Source organism: Rattus norvegicus, chromosome 3 (assembly GCF_036323735.1).
Source record: "Rattus norvegicus strain BN/NHsdMcwi chromosome 3, GRCr8, whole genome shotgun sequence".
NCBI lineage: Eukaryota > Metazoa > Chordata > Mammalia > Rodentia > Muridae > Rattus > Rattus norvegicus.
The window spans coordinates 113,679,203-113,699,432 of record NC_086021.1 but is presented as its reverse complement, the minus strand read 5'-3'; the positions used below and the strand labels follow the sequence as shown (position 1 = coordinate 113,699,432).

General features: G+C 43.5%; 1 protein-coding gene across 6 annotated transcripts in view; it reads right to left on the bottom strand.

The window, feature by feature from the left end:
- Nucleotides 1-20,230, bottom strand: part of Mpped2 (metallophosphoesterase domain containing 2) — a 174,694-nt gene that overhangs the window by 110,875 nt on the left and 43,589 nt on the right. For 4 of the 6 annotated variants that reach the window (NM_198778.3, XM_006234683.5, XM_006234682.5 and 1 more), the window contains exon 3: nucleotides 10,604-10,785. The exons of 1 other annotated variant lie outside the window; for it this stretch is intronic. In NM_198778.3, coding sequence (NP_942073.2) covers nucleotides 10,604-10,785 — 182 coding nt within the window. Of the gene's footprint in view, nucleotides 1-10,603; nucleotides 10,786-20,230 lie in introns of those variants that run through there. One more of the 6 variants, XM_039105448.2, reaches the window with a different exon arrangement.

Genomic DNA, 20,230 nt, shown 5'->3' with positions numbered 1-20,230 from the left:
AAAATGAGCAGTAAACACAACTGATCATCACTTCCCTAAGACAGATGGATTTTTTTGAAAAGAATGTTATTAAAGAAAATATCTCTGCTGGGGTAAAGTTTTTTTTACAACCATTCCTTAATAAGTATTCTGTAAGTAAAGACATGACTACTTAAGAATGTTCATTAATAACACGACTTAGTAAAATCCTTTAACAATTCAGCCTCTTCAGGCGAAACCTTGATCTAACTTTTCCTCTTAGGCTGATACAGTGAGGAGTATACATCTTGCACTGTGGCATACAGCACTCTCAGAAACGGAAAACACATTAAGAATTTTAGCTTTAGAATCCAGAACTGGAGGCATAAATAAAGAGAAGGACATTAACTTTGGCTGTTTCCTTACACTGGCTGCCATGTGACCCCAGGCGGGCCTCCCACCTCTCTGGATCTCCATCCATCTGTCAGTAAGACAGAGGTAATATTGTCTGCTCACATCAACCTCCCTGGACCATTATAGAGCATTAAGGAGCTAATACATTCAAAGGTACTTTGAGTTCTTTGTATAAAAGCTGGCATGTAAATTACAGACATTATAATTAATGTAATGTAAGAAAATAGCGACCCATACCACAGAGGGACAGGTTCATATGGATCACAGAAGACCTGTTACCATACCCATGGGTCAAGGACACTGTCTTATGGGATGAAACCCAATGCTGCCTCCTCATTTGATAAAGTGTTTGGCTTCAGTTTCTTTCCAAGGAACTTAACTTAATTCTACACCCAATCTAAACCACACTTTAATTTTGTCTTTATGGGAAAATGTACCTATACACCAATAATGAAATAACTCATTTCTAGAACAAGGACTCTTCAGCACAAAGGCAAGTAGATAATAAGCACGAACCAACTGTTACTTGGATTAAGCAAACACTCATATCTGGCATTATTATGGACAGGAATACAAGATGCATGGTTGCCACTGGATAGACTATGGAGTCAACTCATGAGAACCTGATGAAGTACTAGATTTACAGACCATGAGAAAAAGACCCAGACTGACAAGATAACTCGGTCGATAGATTACCTGCAACCTATGTTAGTATTCACTGTCCATCTGATATTATCTGGAATCACGTGGGAAGGGAACCTCAATAGGGGCCGTGTGGATTAGTGCCTGTGTGTCAGGCTGTGGAGGGCTGTCTTGGTTAGTGGGAAGACCATTCCCTCAGCAGAGGATTCTGGATTGTGTAAGAGTTAAACAGCAAGTGAAGGCCTGCACTCGGTGATCCATTGCTCTCTGCTGTGAACTGTGGGTGTGATCTGTCTAGCTGCTTCAAGTTCCTCACACTGTGACTCTCCCACCTTGATGGGCTGTACCCCGGAAGGATGAGCCAAAGGTTCGGCGAGATGCTGCCTCAGTGAGAAGTGCTAAGGCACTCAGGGTCAGCTTCAGACCTCTCCAAGTGTGTGCGCGCACACACACGTCAACACGCAGCCACATATTCCAACACATGCACAAAGACACAGGAGGATGGGTGTGTGTGTGTGTGTGTGTGTGTGTGTGTGTGTGTGTGTGTGTTAGAGAGAGAGAGAGAAATCCTAAATTGCTTGAAATAGTCTATTTAACAAATTATAGTTCTAGAAGGGTAACTAGCAAAACAAAATGTGACTCAAAAATTGAAAAGGCAAGCTGTGACAGACACTGTATTTGAGAGTAAGAAATGTTCTGGGCATCACTTCCCATGTAAGGACTAGGGAAGCCAGGCTTTGGAACTCTGGCCCAGGTACCTCTGGAAACCACAGGGAAAACCACTGTGTCCCATCTTACAACTGTGTCCCTTTACTTTTCTATTAGGTCTAACTAGTTAGTGGCCATAAAGTGACTGAGTTTGGCCATCCATTCATCTAAGGCTCTTCTCTTTGGGATGTGCCCGGTGTTTACCTCGTCAACAGATCTTACAGTGCTGCTTTTTGTTCAAAATGGCAGATTCCAAACTGCTCAGTTTACCAATTCCACTTCCAAAAATTTTTAGCTATTTAAAAATGACCAAAAGCCTTAAATAATCAAGTCATGCTCAAATGTATGACATCTCTAAACATGAGCTGAACCCTGTCCCTGACAGCCTGGCTGAAGGCTGCTGTGCTAGAGTTGCAAGGTTCATTCTAAAAGGAGGAAAGGGGAGAGCATGTGACAAGAGTAGGAAAGAGGAACGACAGAGAGCTGACGGGAGACACATACTGTTGGCCTCCATTCCCTTGTCCCTATGCCTTCCCAAGGAACAAGAAAGATGTAGCAATAGGGTAGGAAGGATATAGGGCATATGTTGCAAACATCGCAGTGGCAGATGACTTTCATCACCACCCTCTACTCCTGCTTGTTAGTTTGTCTGTCAACTTGACACAGCTGGGGACATCTCAGAAGAGGGAACTTCAATTGAGAAAACAGCTCCATCAGATTGGCCTGTAGGTGAGTGTCTGATGTTGGAGGGCCCAGCCCACCGTGGGTGGTTCCATCCTATTAGAAGGTGGCTCTAGGCTGTACAAAAGAGTAGGTAGAGCATGGAGAGCAAGACAATTAAGCAGTCCTCCTTCATGGCCTCCGTATCAGTTCCTGCCTCTAGGTTCTTGCCCTGACCGCCCTAAGCAATGGACCGTGACGCCGAAGTATAAGCCAATAAACCCTGTCCTCAATTGCGCTTGGTCAGGATGTTTCATCACGGAAGTAGAAAGAAAACCTCAACGTGCTGGGTGTGCTTTATCATATTCCATCTCGTAACAACCCTCGCGCTCAGCCTTGCTAACTACGAGTAGTTCTCCTTTAACAGATGAATGGATTGGAGATCACATGATTAACACAGTGAAAGCAGAATTTAAATAGGGCAGAATACACTCAGTACTAGTCATACTGTTCTTGATAGCACACAGTTTCTTTATATGACGAGACATATATGTCCACATGCCACAGCACAGCATGTACAGCCTCCGTTCAGAGTGATAACTTGTAGGTTATGGGATGCACTATTGATCTCAATTTCTTTCTTTATCATTCCTTTTTACCTTTTAAAAACAAGGACCACTTAAGCTTTCGGAATTCGAACCAAAGAGAGCGTGTAGTCACTTTCCAAAAGGGTTAAAATTTTCTCCCAGTAAGAACACTCAAAAATATGTGACAAAGATCCTCAAATACTACCAAGAATATTAAAAAGACATAGTAGTCTTCACAGGGGACATTTGGTAACATATAATACATTCTTCTTGACAATATATGTCATTTAAAGGAACCATTCTCCTTCTAGGAATAAACCCTACAAATGTAATTAATGATGTTTACATAGACAGAGCAAGAAGGATGCTCACCAGGACAGTGCCCCTGATAATGAAAGATGGGAACGCTTGAGGTGTCCAGTGGTACAGACAGAGCTAATAAATGAGATAGCGCACTCACACAGCAGAGGGCCGCACTGACGGAGGCAAGGCATGACAGGCTACATTCTTAAAGTTGCAAATTAACATGTACAGCTACTATGTGTTATTAGCATGTAACTGTTAAGTGTTGCTTTTTTTTAAATTGACATTAAAGTCCTCAGAGAGTGTAGAGGTCTTGTTACTAGGTTCTTCAACACAGAAATGAAAGTAGAAACATTTTCAAGATGGTGTCTGCCAAAATCTAATTCCTCTGGCAATAGGACTGCAGAGAAATGCATATTTTCAACTTTGTGCATGTTCACATATTTGGACTTCTATAATTAACATGCGTGTATCTTACAATTAAAGTATTCTTTGGGGGGACATATTTAGGGCATCTAGATTGACGTTTAAGTTGCTCATGATAGGTTGTTAAGAAACAGCTACGAGAGAGCATTGCTGCTTTCTGTGAAAATTGAGTGTGTGTGTGTGTGTGTGTGTGTGTGTGTGTGTAGAAGGAGAGCATTCCACAAGGATGCATATTAAAATTCATGTGGTTACTCCTATCTCTCCACAGGTATTTTGCTTCCTTCCTACCACAATCTGTTTTCTCTACTACAAGTATGAACAGACACGAGAATTTTCCTGTTGTACCAACGGCAAGATCACAGGAAAGGAAACACTGTCTTCAGAATGGAGCAAAATTGATTTATGTGTACACTGATTACAGTCACACAGTTAAAATCATCTTTCACACGATGCTCCCTAAAAAAGAGAACATTTCCAAGACGGTCCTGAAAGCATTTGAAGTCTCCCTCTTGGCCCCAAAGAAACTGAAGCTCAGAGGTACTCAGTGAAAATCCAAACCAAAGAGAAGCCATGTTTAGTTAGGAGCTCATGGTCCTGGGGCTATGGTCAAGAAGCATTCTGATGGACTCAATTATTATGCGTGAACTTGCAGCCATAGGAATGGACCACAAACCCTTTGTATTCCCAATTCATTGTGTTGGAAGGCGAACACCAGCAGAAGCAAACGCCTCTCAAGTGCCTCTGCACAGCGTGCCAATCACTAGCACTAAGGCGCTGGCTGCTAAGAAAGGTTTTAGGAGAAAAGGAAGAGGAAGAAAGGAAGAGAAAGGCTGGAAGCTCTATTTATTATGCAATTTTAATGTTTGGACCAAACTACAAGATGAAAAACATCTTACACTTCTTGTTCACTAATTGAGAGATTCAACAAACAGCTGTGTACATCGGGTGTTTGAAGAGCCCTCGTTAGGCACACACCATTGTCCAGCAGAGTGAAACACAGGCAAAGGATTCTGTTCGAAGCACAGTGCAGAGGTCTGGCCACTGTGTTAAGGAAAGCAACTAGGCGACCGTCGAGGGGCATGAGTGAGCGTTTTTAAAATGGTTATTCTGTGAATAGGCGGGAACAGGGTTTACAAATGGAAAGAGATGGGAAGGGGTCTGATGCGTCTGAGAGGCGGGAAGAAGCTCACTGGCTCACTGTTATGAGTCACTGAAAGCTGACTGTGAGGATAGGCATTAGTAATTAAGTAAGAACCCCCAAAGACCATTGCGTTGGTACAGAGTCTGTCAGCGGGTACATGGAAACCAAGAAGAGGCCTGCCTGATATATTCTGAAAACAAGAAACCAGCACAGAGGAAACCCACTAAACAGTGGTGAGTGTCAATAAACAGGCACTGGTGGGGAGAAGACATGGCCGACGGCAACGTGAAAAGACACCTCATAAAATGTGCCTCCAGGGAAGGTGGCATTAGAAGCCACTGATGTTCAGAATTTAAGAAAAAGCAATAAAAATAATCACATTTTAACTGACAGCTACTTTGTCCTTAACAAGTTTAACCCAAAGCTCTGACTGGGATCCATTTTTTGCCAAGGTGAAAAAGGAAATGTTGTGTTTTGGGGGAGCAGGTTCCAGCTCAGCTAAGCAGTACCTGCCTGCTCTTGACATCACTTCTGGGATACAATACAGATGGGGCTATATTATTTAACTGTCACTCTTTTTGAAACTGGGGGATAAAGATGTATGCGTGTCTCATTCCCACAATTCTACATTCAGTCCCTGGCCCTAGAAACCTCTTGTTCCCTAGAGGACAGCAGCTAGGTAGAGTGAGGGGCAGATTGTTTATGTAAGGACAGCAGACTGGGGACAGGGGTTGACAGCAGACTGGACACTGGAGTCTGATGGATCTCAAATCAAAGCCTAAGGTCACTTCCTAGTTGTATGTACTCAACTGATTAATGATACTTTAGTTCTTACTACTAACAAGTCGTCTGGGGGATTGCATGGAATGTGTATGAAATGGAGGCTTGGTCCCCATGAAGAAGATGTGGTGGTGTACCCACTCTGCCCTGACACTTCTGACCTCTAGTTCCAACTTGGCCATTTACTGAGTGAGACCCACAGCAATTCATTTGGCTTCTATTTATAATGAATGAGGGGCAAGCATCTAAGGGTTCTTGCAGTTTGAATTCTCTGCAGAGAGGGAGGTCTCATTCCAAACTCTGTCTCACTCCCTTGAGTCAGCCACTTTGAGCTGCTGCACCTTGAAGCCTACCTAGACTAAAGACTCTTGTAGCCTCCTCTGCAGTAATTGTGGATAGCTATCTTCGTTTCTTTCTGCTGTACTAAAATACTCTGGCAAAGGCAACCTAAGGGAGAGGGGCTTCTTCTGCCTTACCAAGGAGAGGTGCAGTCCATCACAAAGGGGAAGTGAGGGGCAGGTTAGTCCCAGTGAGCCTGCAATCAGGAAGCAGAGTGCAACCGCCAATGGATGCCCTCTGCTTTCTGTTCCCTTTCTCTGTCCCTCATCAATTAAGGTAATCAGGATAACCCATAGAGGCATGCCCAGAGACATGGCTCCCAGGGGACTCTGGATTGCAGACAAGTAAGAACACTGACTGTCACACTGTCACACACCAGGATGGTGTATGCACTGCATCACACAGGACACTCTCTGGCTAGTTATGTCAACTTGACACACAAGCTAGAGGAACACTCACTTGAGAAAATGTCTCCATAAGATCTTGCTGGAGAGCATTTTCTTAACTAGTGATTGACAGCAGAGAGCCTGCCCCCCATTGGGGGCTGTGCTATCCCTGGACTGGTAGTCCTCAGTTCTGTAAGAAAGCAGGCTGAAGAAGCCAGTAAGCAGCACCACTTCAAGGCGTCTGCATTGGCTCCTGCCTCCAGGATCCTGTCCTGTTTGACCTCCTGTCCTGACTTCCTTCAGGGATGAACAACGATTTGGAGGTGAAAGCCAAATAAACCGTTTCCTCCCCAGCTTGCTTTAGGTCATGGTGTTTGATCAGAGCAATAGGAACCCTAACTAGAATACTTCACAACAACCATGAGGCAATATTTTCATTATTGCCCATTTTACCAAAAAGGGGTCCCAAGACTCATCCAAAAGGTTAAACAATATATATATATATATATATATATATATATATATATATATTATAACAGTAAATATAAAAGAAGGTGTCTCAACTGCTTTATAACATCAAGATACTATCCCTCCTTTCTATGCTCAGACTATTACTAGCTTCAGCTCGATCTTGTGGACTATGGTAGCCTGTCTCTCATCAATTATCCCATATTAATAACTCTCTGCATTACACCTGCCCTGTGGCATATGGACATACTAATGAGGGCCTGCCACTTCCGAATCAACCATGAGCTCATTAGGGAGCCTCGTGCCTTGTGGCTGATGGGTCAGGGTGAGAGTGAAGATGAGCCGAACTGAAAACCATCTTTCAAATATGTGCAGGATTAGCACCTGGCCAAACAGCTACTCAACTTCCAAGTGAAGCTGCTGCTGAAATTCTCCCACGTTCATACTCACGAGCAAATTTAGGTCACACTTTACAGTCACACTGCCCCACGTTTGCCCAATGAGTAGATTGGGTAGACCAGTTAGCCCCTCTGGAGCTTTATTTATTCTTACATTGATTGATTGATTGATTGATTGATTGATTGATTGATTATGTGTGTACATGCTTGCACCAGGGCGGATGTGTGAAAATCAGGTGACAACTTAACTCTCTCCTTCTACCACATGGGATCTAAAAATAGAACTGAGGTCACCACACTTGGTGGCAAAGTGGCCTCACCTGCTAAGTCATCTCACTAGCTCCTTTGAATTTTCTTACGACTAAATGACCTTGGAGAAAGCTATCTGTAAAAAAGCTATCTGAACCAGATTAACCCAATTTAGAGAAATAGAGCATGAGAGGAGGCAATGGTGTTTGCAAAGAAGAGGATAGCAGAGAGGAAAGATAAAGATCAGTCAGAGGTGACTGGACTTGTATGACCCAAGCTGCTGAGAGTGGAGCGCACTATCGCAGCAGAGGCCCTAGTCTGACCCTGACTCCTATCTATGCAGAAAGGGCTGGAAGCGCCCTTTCCAGAGGAGAGGTTCCTGCCAAAGCCAAGTGGTACAGTAATCACACACCATCTCTCACCCTCTGAGCACCCTGAGTTGCCCTGGTAACCATGAGCTATTCTCAGCCTTCTCTATGGGAACCCAGCTTCTCTACCCATTTCCCATGGGCTCCCATTGGTCTCTTGTTCTACACCCCTTACTGAGCCCTCTTCCTTCTGCCTCACTAGATGGGGTGGGGGCTGGGGGAACGAGAGGGAAAAGGGTCCGATGTACAGCTGGGCTTCAGCTTTTTATTTCCTTATCATTTTATTTCCTTAGTTACGGCACATTTCCATTTATGGCACACTTTCCCTTATAAAATCTCCAAGTGTTTACTTCTAATCTACTAAATAATCCCTCTGACCTCTTCTTGTTTTCACCCTTTAAATATCTGTTGATGGTTCACTCACCACATTCCCCATTCCATTATTAATGGCCCACAAAACTCACTCCCAGCAATCATTTACTGATTAATCTGCACAGCAATCCAGAAAGACAGGTAGTATTAATCCTTAGTTCTGCAGAGGGAAACCAAGGGGAAAAGAGGTGAACTCAGACACCCAAGGTCAGTAGCTCCACGAGATTAGAACCAGGACCTCACTTGTCTGTGTTCTGAGAACACCTCCCTGAAGCTCTGCCCTTCCTGGAGAAAACAAAATAAAACGTGCTTAATGCAGCTCCTTAATGTCTATGCAAACTTAGTTCTTACTCCAATAAACTCATTGATAAAGGGTGACTAAAATAGGGACTACAAGCCTGTAATTCACCCTTCGGTGAATTTAAGACCTCTGGTCTTCTTGGACACTGCATTCACACACACACACACACACACACACACACACACACACACACACACACACACTCACACACTCACACACACACACACACACACACACACACACACACACACACACGAATTGCCTTTGACATGAAAGGATGATTAAAACAAAGAGATAATACTTGAAAGAGAAGTTTGCCAAGGCAGAAGAAAAAGTGAAAAAAATGTTTGATTACACCCAACTCTGTCACAAGGAGACTAAAAACATCACTTAACTTCTTTGCATCTCTGTCATCTCTAAAAATGAGGTAAGTCTGCTAAATGACTTCTAAAATATCTGTCTGGTGTAAGTAAGACTGAGCACCTACTGAAAGGGCAGAAGATTTAAAAGCTCCCGCATCAGTGCCAAGATCACTATAGACTGGAGCATCCTTCACCACTAATGAAACCCGGCTACCACTGGAAAGCTTGATGCTTGCCAGTAAGCAGGAGAATCAAGAGAACGGTAGAGCTCTGGACAGGGACTTTATCTCCTAAGCAGTCTTTGACCATGAGAGATAAGTCAGCAGAAACAAAAGACATAAACCTCAGAAAACACACATTTCAATTCCCACTGCCAAAGGACTTGTTGTTATCTATTTAAATGTTTGTTTTTAAATATATGTCTTACCAAATAAAAGTACAGCCAATATGTTAGGCTGCCACTAAAAGGGATAAATATGGAAAGCACACAAAAATGTTTAGTCTTACCAACAAATAAAAGTAGCCAAGAGTGATGGAGATTTGTACTCTGGTGACAATTATGTACAGGTTGACAAACATGCAAGAACACATGAGAGAGCAAAATCGTTCACAGTAAAACTTAGTGTATATTTTTAACGCATTTTAAACATTTTAATGAACATGATTGTCAATTAACACACATCTTCTATCATCTCTAATCAACAACTTAAAACTTTCCCATACCACCTTTAGTTTGATTTAAAACAAACAAAAAACAAACAAAAAAACCGTGGTTTCTGCCTAAATTTCCTGAGTAATTTTCATTGGCTCACATAACACTCATGACTTTATTCTTCCTGAATGAAATTTTGCTCATATCATACAATTCTTTTGTGACTTCAGAAATGCCTTACCCTTTTTTGTTTCTTATTTTATTTATAGTTTTTATTTCCTTTACGATGTCGGGACTGACCTCGGCAGTTTGCAGGCGAATGAATGGGTGGTAGGCATGTATTCTGCCACTGAGCTGCAACCCAGCCCGAAGGCACTCGGCCCAAACTGACGTGAATAATGCCAGGATGGCCTTGCAATGCTAATACCTGGCAGCTGCCCTCCCAGAACCCAGTGTTTTTGCTGAATTACAGGACCATTGATTGGGTAGTCAGGTCTGTCCTGCCCCGCCCCCTCTTCCTCCCCAGTCCCTCTACCCCAGGTTCAGGAAAATCTGATGAATTTTATGTCAGGACAGCTGATGTCTGGGGAGGCCTGGACATTATGCAGGTCCCTGGGGAAAGCTGCTTCTAGGCAGTACAGAGTTAAGAAGGAACTGTGCTTCCTAGAGGGATTTTCACACCCTCTCTGTTATTTAGAAGCATTCTCTTACCTCTACGTATTTGTCACAGTTGCTAATGATACCTTGCAAAGACTAGAGCCAATGAATTAAAAATATGATTCTAGGCCTTGTGTGCGCCAATGAATGTCCTCATTAAAGCAGGAGGAGGGAGATGAGATTGGTTTCAAAGCTTCGGAGCTCTTTGCCCCAGAGCCGCTAAGGCCAGACACTGAAAGGATGCACAGTAAAATTAAATATCTAAAAATTCATCTTTAATTAACAAAATTGGATTAAAGCTAGACACCACAGCATATCATACAAGAAATGGCTGAGCCGGCTTCCAAGTGCTCTAATTCAATTAGGACGCAGTGAGTGTCACTCAGACCGGGAAAGGTTAATTGGGGCCGCCAGAACGCAATCATTCCTTACCTAACCAGTCATTAAACTTCTTAACCTCTGAGGGCAGTCCCAGCTCGGTGAAATCGCCTGTGTGGAGAAGGATGTCCCCATAAGGCATCTGGATACCATCTGTTCTGGAGTGTGTGTCTGAGATGCAGACAAACCGCGTGTGGCCCGCTGGTTTTGGAGTGTCATATGGGATGGGGTCGACCCTAAAGTAGACATAACAGATCCCGTAACAGTTAAACATGTTAGAACCCTCGTAATAGTCATCACACATACACATAGACTGTCATCATGCACACACCCAACAGTCTAACGCAAGGACAAAAGAGCCCAAGGTAAAAAGGGACACCTGGGGAATATGAGGAAGACAGCATCCTTCATTTACAGTCCCACTAGGAAAATTCAAAATGTGTCACTTACCTGGTAGGAAAATTAAAAGGCAAGAGTCGGAAAAAGCCCAAGAAACTGATAGTGATTAATACTGAAGTGTCGGGATACTGAGCCCCAACTAAGGAAGTAAAATTATGCCCTTTCTCTCTCATCATGTGTCCATGGATCCTGCTACTCATTAGGAAGCGGATATCTCATTAATTCCTTCTTAAACATGCAGAGCTTAAGCAAAGAGCTAATTCGCAGAGAGCGACCTGCACATGCTTGTCCGGCTGAGGTGCAGGGACAGCACTTACACTCAGCTCCCTTCCACACTCAGTCAACACCCATTTCTTCGGATTTCTGCCATGAGGTTCACTGATCAAGTTTTGGGGAGGCAAAGGAATGCCACGTAACATTTTTTTTAAGAGATGCATCGAAGAAGAGCTTTGTCAAGTTCATCTTTACCCTGAGGAATTACTTCTAGTCTAGGTTACACCTCAGGTTAGATGACCAGATACACCTTGGGCAAAGATTCTCTTTACTCTGAGCAGTATGTTTCCAAATGGGTCTGTTTATACCTCTGTGTGCATTAATACATGTATAGTTTCAGAGACCTAAGCACTGTGAAATTACACGAGGGCCATAAGAACCAAAAGGCAAAGTGATCAACCCAAAGCCAAGAAAATGAAAGGGAACATTTTCGTTTAATTGAGTGTAACAAAGTGTGCTAAATAAACTTGGTAAAGAAATGCAAATCTGACTCTTGGAGCATACAGTTTTAATTATTTAAGAGGTTTGTCCTCAGTTAAGGGCGGTTTAACTGTATCAACTCTCCACCAACAGCTTCCTTTAATGCCTCTGTAGGCATGTGCGCTTCTTGTTGGATGACAGAGGAGAAGCAGCAGCCATAAACACAAAGAGGTCACCAGAGAAGCAACTAGGCAATGTGGAGGTTGGAGTGTAAAACATTAAATAAGAACAGTATTTTCTATCACAGCCTAACCCTTGATAGTTGGCAAGCATCCGAGAACACAGGGAAACACATGCAAACTTCTGGTGCAGAATGTCTCTACTGGGTTTATTTAATTTCTTTCTTTCTCTGTCTTTTTAAAGAAACAATCTTTTTAACAAGGTAATTGCAGTAACAAAATAAAGACATTCATATGCAGTCTAGATAGTCCTTGAATTTCTTCCACGTGAGCTTAATCTTTTCATCTTTGTCTAAGAAGTAAAGTAAAGAAGAAGGAAGGAGAATGGAGAGGAGTGAGAAAGCGTCTGGAGCTAGGATACAGTTATTGAAGTCAATCTATTCGAAACCTCCAAATAAAGTTTAACTTGTTCAAAACACATCCATGGATTTTTCCTGTAAAGGCTATGAATGAGTGTGCTGTTACCATGGAGAAAGTTTAGTAACCCACTGATCTCATCAGTAGCCGATGAGCCCCTTTTATTTATTCAACAATGCTTTTTCTTTAACATAGGAAATTATTCAGTCTTTCTTTCGATCCCTGGAAAATCTTACGCTCAACCTCAGTTGTTCCCATCCTACAACATCTCCTGTCTTCTGAAAGCAATTTCCCCAGAGAATGGGTGAATGTTCCCCTCTGCAGCTGACTGTCACCCTCTAAAAGTGGCAGGTATGGCCCTTAGAAAATTCAGCTACTCACTCTAATGGGACTACTGCATTCAGACCCAAGTGACAGGCATTTGAAGGAGATTTTATTATTGGATCATTAAAAATAAGAACAAGTTAAATGTTGTGAGTATTCACAGGTGTGTGTGTGTGTGTGTATGTGTGTGTGTGTGTGTGCAAGCATGCATGTGCACATATCTTTATTTTCCAGTGTTTATCTAACCGATACAGCACATAAACAAGGTCCTACTCTGTAATTCTGCCAAGATACATGTAAGGTTACTGCATCAAAATACTTGGAAGTCCACTGAAATATATCATAGGGTTGTCAAAGCCATCATTTTGAATTAGGTAGACAGAAAGTAGCACAGACCCCTTTGGTCTATAATTCCACAAACATGACAGGAGCCGATCAACACACTGTACAGAACATTTCCGTATCTTGACTTCACGCTGAACAGTGAACTTTGTGAAACCATGGGAAATGCCACTCAGACTTTGACTTCTGTCTGCACCCTCTCACATCCTCCAGAGAAACATGATCATGTTCAGAATTAATGCATGAAGTCCAACGTAACAGAAATGAGGATGGGGACAAGAAAAAGAGAGAGAAGCTGGCTTACCTTTGCTTTGAGTCAGAATGAGCTGAAGAGACCAAATCAGACAGCGAGACACGCAGGGACAAGTGTCACTCACGGGCTCTGCCAGCATGACGTTACCAAAGAGAAATGGCACATTTGGGAGATACATGGAAGAATGATTGAAGAGAGGAGTTGAGGATAGTGGGGAGGACTAAAAAAAGCAAACTGAATACACACACTGGGACCTTGGGCGGTGAGGTCCTTTCTTACAACGTAAAAGGTCAAAGCAGGAGATGGCTGCAGAAGATAAGACAGGCCATCCCAGAGCCACAACCTAGGACATCTTGATAAACATCACCCGGGAATCCAAGTACGAAGACATCTCCACACACAGACTCCAAAATCGACAATAAGATGTCTGGGTCACTAGGTAAGTTTCAGCAGAAATAATTAAAGTTGAGGTAACCCTGTGGGAAGCTAGTACTTCCAAACTGGGCATCTGATAAGTACCTTCTTCCTAAGGCAAGTCAAGACACCCGGATACTTCTGCTACAAAGAACATCCAAAGGGAACTCTGCTGGGAGGCAGATCTACCTGTTCACCTGTGGGAAGACTCACACTCCATTTCCTCTGTACTCAGTATCAGTGCCACTTATGGTTCTTGCTACTGACTTCTCAGATGACCCAACGTTCTCCCCAGGGCATCATGTCAAGTATCCTAGGAAGAGAGTATTTTAGCATGGCCATTGAAGCCCCGGGGCCAGATTTAAACATCAGAATGAGATCTGCACATACTTCTGAGTGCTCCCAGGGGGAAACAAGAGGACATAGAGAGATGAGAAGAAAACACAGCAACATGAAATCCCAAAGCAGGGCAAAGTGTCAGGTTCAGTGCTTTACACAGTGAGGAAATCCCCTCTACCCTTTCCCGGCCTAGCTAACATACACTTCCATTGCAAAGTTTTCAGAGAAAGGGAGATTTCAAGCTTCTTCACTTCTCCCAGTCATTACCGTTACTGAAGTTGTACTAACCAGACAGTCCTGGTTCCATCTCGCCAAACAACAATAATTCCACCCGTAGATTTGTGGGTAGCTCTCGACATTTGCAGGGAGTAGTGGTTAGTGCACAGACTCCTAGCTGGCCAATGTGCTGAATACAGAAAACCCAGTGATCGACTGTAGATGGGACATCTCTGCCAGGCCCTCATCATCCAAGGCTCAGGGAACTTCGAGGTAGAGGGAGCTTGAAGAATTTTAAGGTAGAGGGAGCTTGAAGAATTTTAGGCTTTAAGATAACGAGGAAAGCTGTGAAAAGCTGAGTTCTGGACATAATGTGACTGCTCCACACACCACCCCATAGCAGCTATGGTTAGCCCCACAAGGCCTGTCTAAAATCAAACCAGTTAAATTCCAGCATGGACGGCAGGGGCCACACCCAGCTGGAGGAGCTTCTGGCAATCAATGGCTGCTAAAGAAGGAAGGAGTCACCCTCCTTTGAAGCTGTGGCCACTGGTAGACTGCTCATGCCTCAGTGAATGACCAGATGCCCATGTGCATATGGGCAGCACCAACTGAGTTGGGAAGGTTATTAACAAACAGAAGAGAAAAGGAAGGGAGCGAGCCAGAAGGGGAGGAGTGAAGGCACGAGAGAAGTAGTGTGCACAGACGCAAACAATATTCATGGTATAAATGTTTGGAATGTTCAAAGAATAAAACAATATTTGGTCCCCCCCCCCAAAAAATGATTTTAGCCCCAGATTCTGCATCTCTAGGGAAAGTAAACATGGTCCAGGGATCCTATTGAATTGCAATTCTGAGTCATTTGCTTTGGGCTTAAGTTTCTTAATTCCTTTGAGCTTTGTTTCTTCCCATCGATAAAATGAGAATAACAATGCCTAATTTGCTATGCTGCTGTGAAAATATAAACTGTCAAGCCCAGGGTCTACACAAAGCACATGCTCTGAAAATGGGAACAGAATAGCAAGAGTCAAGTAAATGTGGTCACAGAGCCAGGCTACACTCAGAACTCAGAATCCCAGTTCACAGGTATGAAAGTGTGTGTCAACTGACTGTCATCGTGTCAAGGTCCCTGAGATGAGTGACTTCAGAGAGAGAAAGGTTTCCTTTGACTCACGACTGCAGGGGTTTCCACGTCATAGTCACTTGGTTCTGTGGCTTTGGGCTTGTGTTAAGGCCAGAGATCATGGCAGGGAGTGTGTGGAGGACCACAGCTGCTCTCACCATGTGGCTAATGATGACAGAGAGAAGAGGCCACGTCCCACTACTTCAGGGCTATGCCTCCCATGGCCTCTCTTCCTTCCACTAGGCTGCATCTTCTACAGACTGCACCACTTCTCAAAGGCAACCACAGACCAGCAACCTAATGTTAGCAAAGAAAATGGCCTCTGGGACATTTCAAATTCAAACCATGCATGGTGGAAGCTATGTCGCTTAAGCTGGCTTCTTCACCTAGAAAAAAAAAGGGGGATATGATAGTGCCTCTTACCACACATATGTGTACATATGCACACAGTACACACATACACATGAAAATAAAAAGGACATCTCCCACACACAATAGATAGCACAATGAAGAACATAGAGCCCACTCTATGAAAGCTTATCTCCTGCCATCTTTTTTGGTCCTCATTCCGCATTCTGAAATAGTAAGAGAGTAAGAATCCAGTCCGCTTTCCACACAACAGCTATCCAAATATTTGAAAAAGTCTTCTGTTATCTGTAATCTTTACTCTGGTTGAGTGGCCAGTTTATCCAGTTTTCCTGTGTGTGCCAGGGAACCTAGTGACCTCAGAACCCCGGGAGCCTAGCCTAGGCATGAAGGCATTGCTAGTTGGAACCTCTCTGTTTATAGTGTCAGGATTCATGCTCTGTGTGAGTTGACGGGACAGTGAGCCATTCACGAAAGACAAGCACTTATCTAGGCCATGGAGAGGGAAAGCCAGGTGATCATCATCTCAAACTCATTTTCAATTAATTCTCCATTTTGTTTTGTCTTGTTTTATATGTATGTTTTGTGTTTGTATATGTGTGTAAGCTACGTGTCTTTCTGGTGATCACTGAGGCTGGAAAAGAGTCAAATCCCCAGGAGCTGGTTGTGAGCCACTCTGTGGGAGCTGGGAACAGAACCTCAGTCCTCTACAGGAGCAGCAGACGCTCTTAGCCACTAAGAGTCTCTCCAGTCTCTAAACCTGTGCCAATCTCAAATGTTAATTGTGAAGCTTAACCAAATGCTGCACATTTAAACAAATGCACTATTCCATTATTTACTACTGACATTTGGTGTTTTTTTTAGCAGCCTTCCCCCAAATACCATAATACCACTGCTACTACTAGACAGTCCTCTAGCTACGTGTTTTTCCTCTACACAGAATTGGAAGTTTCACTGATAAGTCTTTAGGAAGAGCTTACCATGTGGTATGGATTTATTCTTTACACCATGAGCAATGAAACCCTTGTGTTGTGTATACAACTAGCCTCCCATCGGTGTGAACGTGAGGTATGACCCGTATCAAGTACTTTTAACAGGATCTCAATGCACTTATTGCCGCCTGTTCCATCTAACCCTACCACGTCACGCTTATGCAACGCGCTGATTTTATCTGCAAAAGCCTTCCAACGTGACATTCAAGTTTTCATTTTTAACGTACAATATTTCACGTAGCATGAAAGTCAAAATTGCACGTGTGCTGCTATAGCATTAGAATTAGACATTCTGTTTGATGAAGACAAACGGAAAACCTGCAAGCACAACAAGAAAATAAAAAAATAAGGGATGGGGATGGGGCTGGGGCGATGGCTCAGCATTTAAGAGGACCTGGGGTTCAGTTTCCAGGACCTGCATGGCAGCTCACGGTTGCCTGTAACTGTAGTTTCCAGGGGATCCAGATGTCCTCTTCTGGCCTCCTTAGACACCAGGCATGCCCAGGGTGCCAGGATACGTATTCAGCAAAGCACCCGCACACATAAGAACAATTTAAAATAAAACGAAATAATAATAAGGGCGAGGCTAAGAATTACAGAGAGAAGCTCAGCTGGACTACGCCTGTATCTTTTGTAAGCATCTTCTTCACTTGCCTTCTTCACCTTACTGTTAATTTTTTAAAGGTCATAAAGTTCTCACATAGATTTACTTTTTAGTTTGTACCTGAAAAGTATTACCTATGATGTCATGTTTGTCATACTTTTCAATTATACATTAAAATAAATTAAGTTTTTAGTCCACAGTTTATCTGCTCAAACACATCTCCCCCAACACCAATAACAACTTATCTCACACTCTGGGAAACACTGATTGGTGTAAAGTGACTCACGCTCCCCTGAGGAACCAGGGCCGGAGCTAACATCCTGCTTGCAATCCCCTTCTCTTTTCATACACTTAGTTCTGCAAGTTTTCTGAACTTGAAGAAGATATAGTGATTTCAAAAGGATAAGCTGTGAGCCTGGGGACCCACATGGCAGAGGACAGAACAAACTCCTAAAACAAAGTCCTCTTCCCTCTTCCCTTTTCTCTCTCTCTCTCTCTCTCTCTCTCTCTCTCTCTCTCTCACACACACACACACACACACATAAATACAAAAATAAATAAATAAAATGTGAAGCACACAATAAGTAGATAGATACATGAAATGCAATAAAATTTTAATGATAAAATGCTAGTCCCCTAAACTGTCAGCCAGTAATATTTAAAGAGACCTTCAATCCTTATGCAAGTTACTGTCAAATTAAATCTCTCAAAATTTTAATGTGCATATTTTATAGTGCACCAAGGGAAGAAACAAAATAAGAGTTTGATTTTTTAAAATACTGCCGGAAACAGTGGCCTTCATTCTTAAAGATTTTTAAGTCACATGCACAAACTTTGTGGTTTTAAATGCAGGTTTCTGAAGAGGAGTTAATTCCCCTGATAAGCCTTAAAATGAGCTTGACCACAGAGTCCAGGGACGAGCGCTCTTACTCTGTGTCTCCTCTGAGTACTTGGGCAAGTCATGTCCTCCTGTTTTATGTACAGAAAGCAGGCCAACTCCAACAGATTCAGGGATCCAGAAAAACAATTCAGCATCTTCTTCCTCCCTCCCTCCCTTTCCTCCCTCTACCCTTCTCTGTCTCTGTTAAACAGGGTCTAATGTAGCCCAGGCTGACCTTGAATTTGTTAGGTAAGCAGAGTTCGTGTAGAATCTTGAACCTCCTTCTTCCTCCTCCCTAGTGCGAGGACTATGGGCAAGCACCATCATGTCTGGTTGCTAAGGTCTCGTAAAGGATCTTTCTTGTTTCAACTTCACATTTCTGCCTCCCTGAAATGTTAACTGCAGCCCAGGTTCACCCAAATAAGTCAGAACTAGTGAGACTCTGGAGAAGAGCAATAAAACGGCAACCTCAGTCTCCTGGCAGAGATTCTAGGAGTTTCTGCTCCAAGAGGAACAAAGGAACCAGGGTACTAGATATTACAGGAAACCAAAGGAGAGGACGTCCTAACTAAGGTGCTTCCAGAACGAAGCTGTTCTTTTTTTCCTGAAACTATGAGCAGACGAAGCTTTCCAGGTTTGGCCGCCACACCCCAGAACTGTCACAGAGCTGAAGGAGTGCACAGAGCAGAACACTCCAGGTGTATAAATACACCCCGGTTTGCGCCCTCCGTGCACTGCTTCCCTGTAACCACTGAACCGCTGTATCCACTGTTCCATCACCAGCTAATTACAGCGAACAAAGCCCACTGCGTGAGCGCACGCCCCCTCTTTTTTCCTGAGGACAAAAGTGCAGTGCCGACGTTCAGTGAATATTAAGTGGCAACAATTTAAATCCGAGAGAGCTGCCCGAGATGCGAATTCACGGTCCTACAAGTGTGGTGACTTCGAGGTGTTAGCAGCCCATCAGCCTGGATACTGTATCAGTCTTGGAAGTCTCTCGGATTAGTTTTAAGTAACCCACTGGAAACACATTGTTCAGGGCTAAATGTCTACCTCTAATGTGACAGCCATACTGATTAGCTTAAAATTCTAGACAATGGTCCTATACTTGTGAAAGAGTGCATGACACTTTCCTGAGAGGTCATTCTTCCAGTCTGTCAGCTGGTCAGATAAGTCAGTCAACAATCATTTCTTGACCACATATTTGTGTGTGCTAGGAACTATGAAAGGTGCTCAAGAAGGCAGAACCATGCAGGGTGCTTAGGAGGCCAGAGAATCTTTAAGGATTCTGCAATAGTTTACACATTCTCAATTTTAAAAAGTATAGTATTGACAAGTATCTTGGTCATTTGGTTACCTCACAAGAACTTACTGAGCACCTTCTGTAGCCCATGGATTGCACTAGGTCTTGTGGAGGCAGCCGCAAGAAGCAGTGAGATAGCCCCTGTGGCTTGTGAATGTAGGATTTGGGAAACCACACGCAAACATTACAGCGAAGGGCTTTTGTACTGTGTGGGGTAAAGTGGAACACGGGGCACTGCCCGTGTGTGGGGATAGGGGAGAGGGCATTTCAGTGGGCTCAGAACACAGGGCAAAGAGTGTGTCAATGTCAGGTGCACAGGAGTTGGGGGTGGAGGGTGGGATAGGGGTGGGAGAGGAGTTTCCTCCTTCCATCAGAAAGACAGAACCCCAAAATGGCCCACAGCTGGAATTTGACTTCAGATGAAAACATCCAACACTGAAAGTCAGGAAGAAATAAGGGTTATCCAGGGAGTAAGAGTAGTGTGGGGCTACTTAGCCTATTGGGGGAACTCATGAATAAGAAGATCTGGCTGGAAGAGTGTCCTCATGACAGTGAGAAGCAGAAGTTTTGAAGCCCAAGTAAGATTGGAGTAGCCAGAGAAAGCCCGATTATGAAGGTGGAGGGGCCTCATGCCTTCAGAGAGCTCTTAATTTTAGGAAAGCTGACATGGCTCCACACCGGGGAAGAGGCAAGAAGAGAAGAGTGAAAGAGGAAAGGTCAGCTCAGAAGAGAGTACAGAAGCCACAGACATACGGTGGTACAGCCAAGCTGGGTCAAAGGTGAGAACAGGGCTGAGAACATCACACACCAGCAGCGTCACGCTCACACACACCGTCA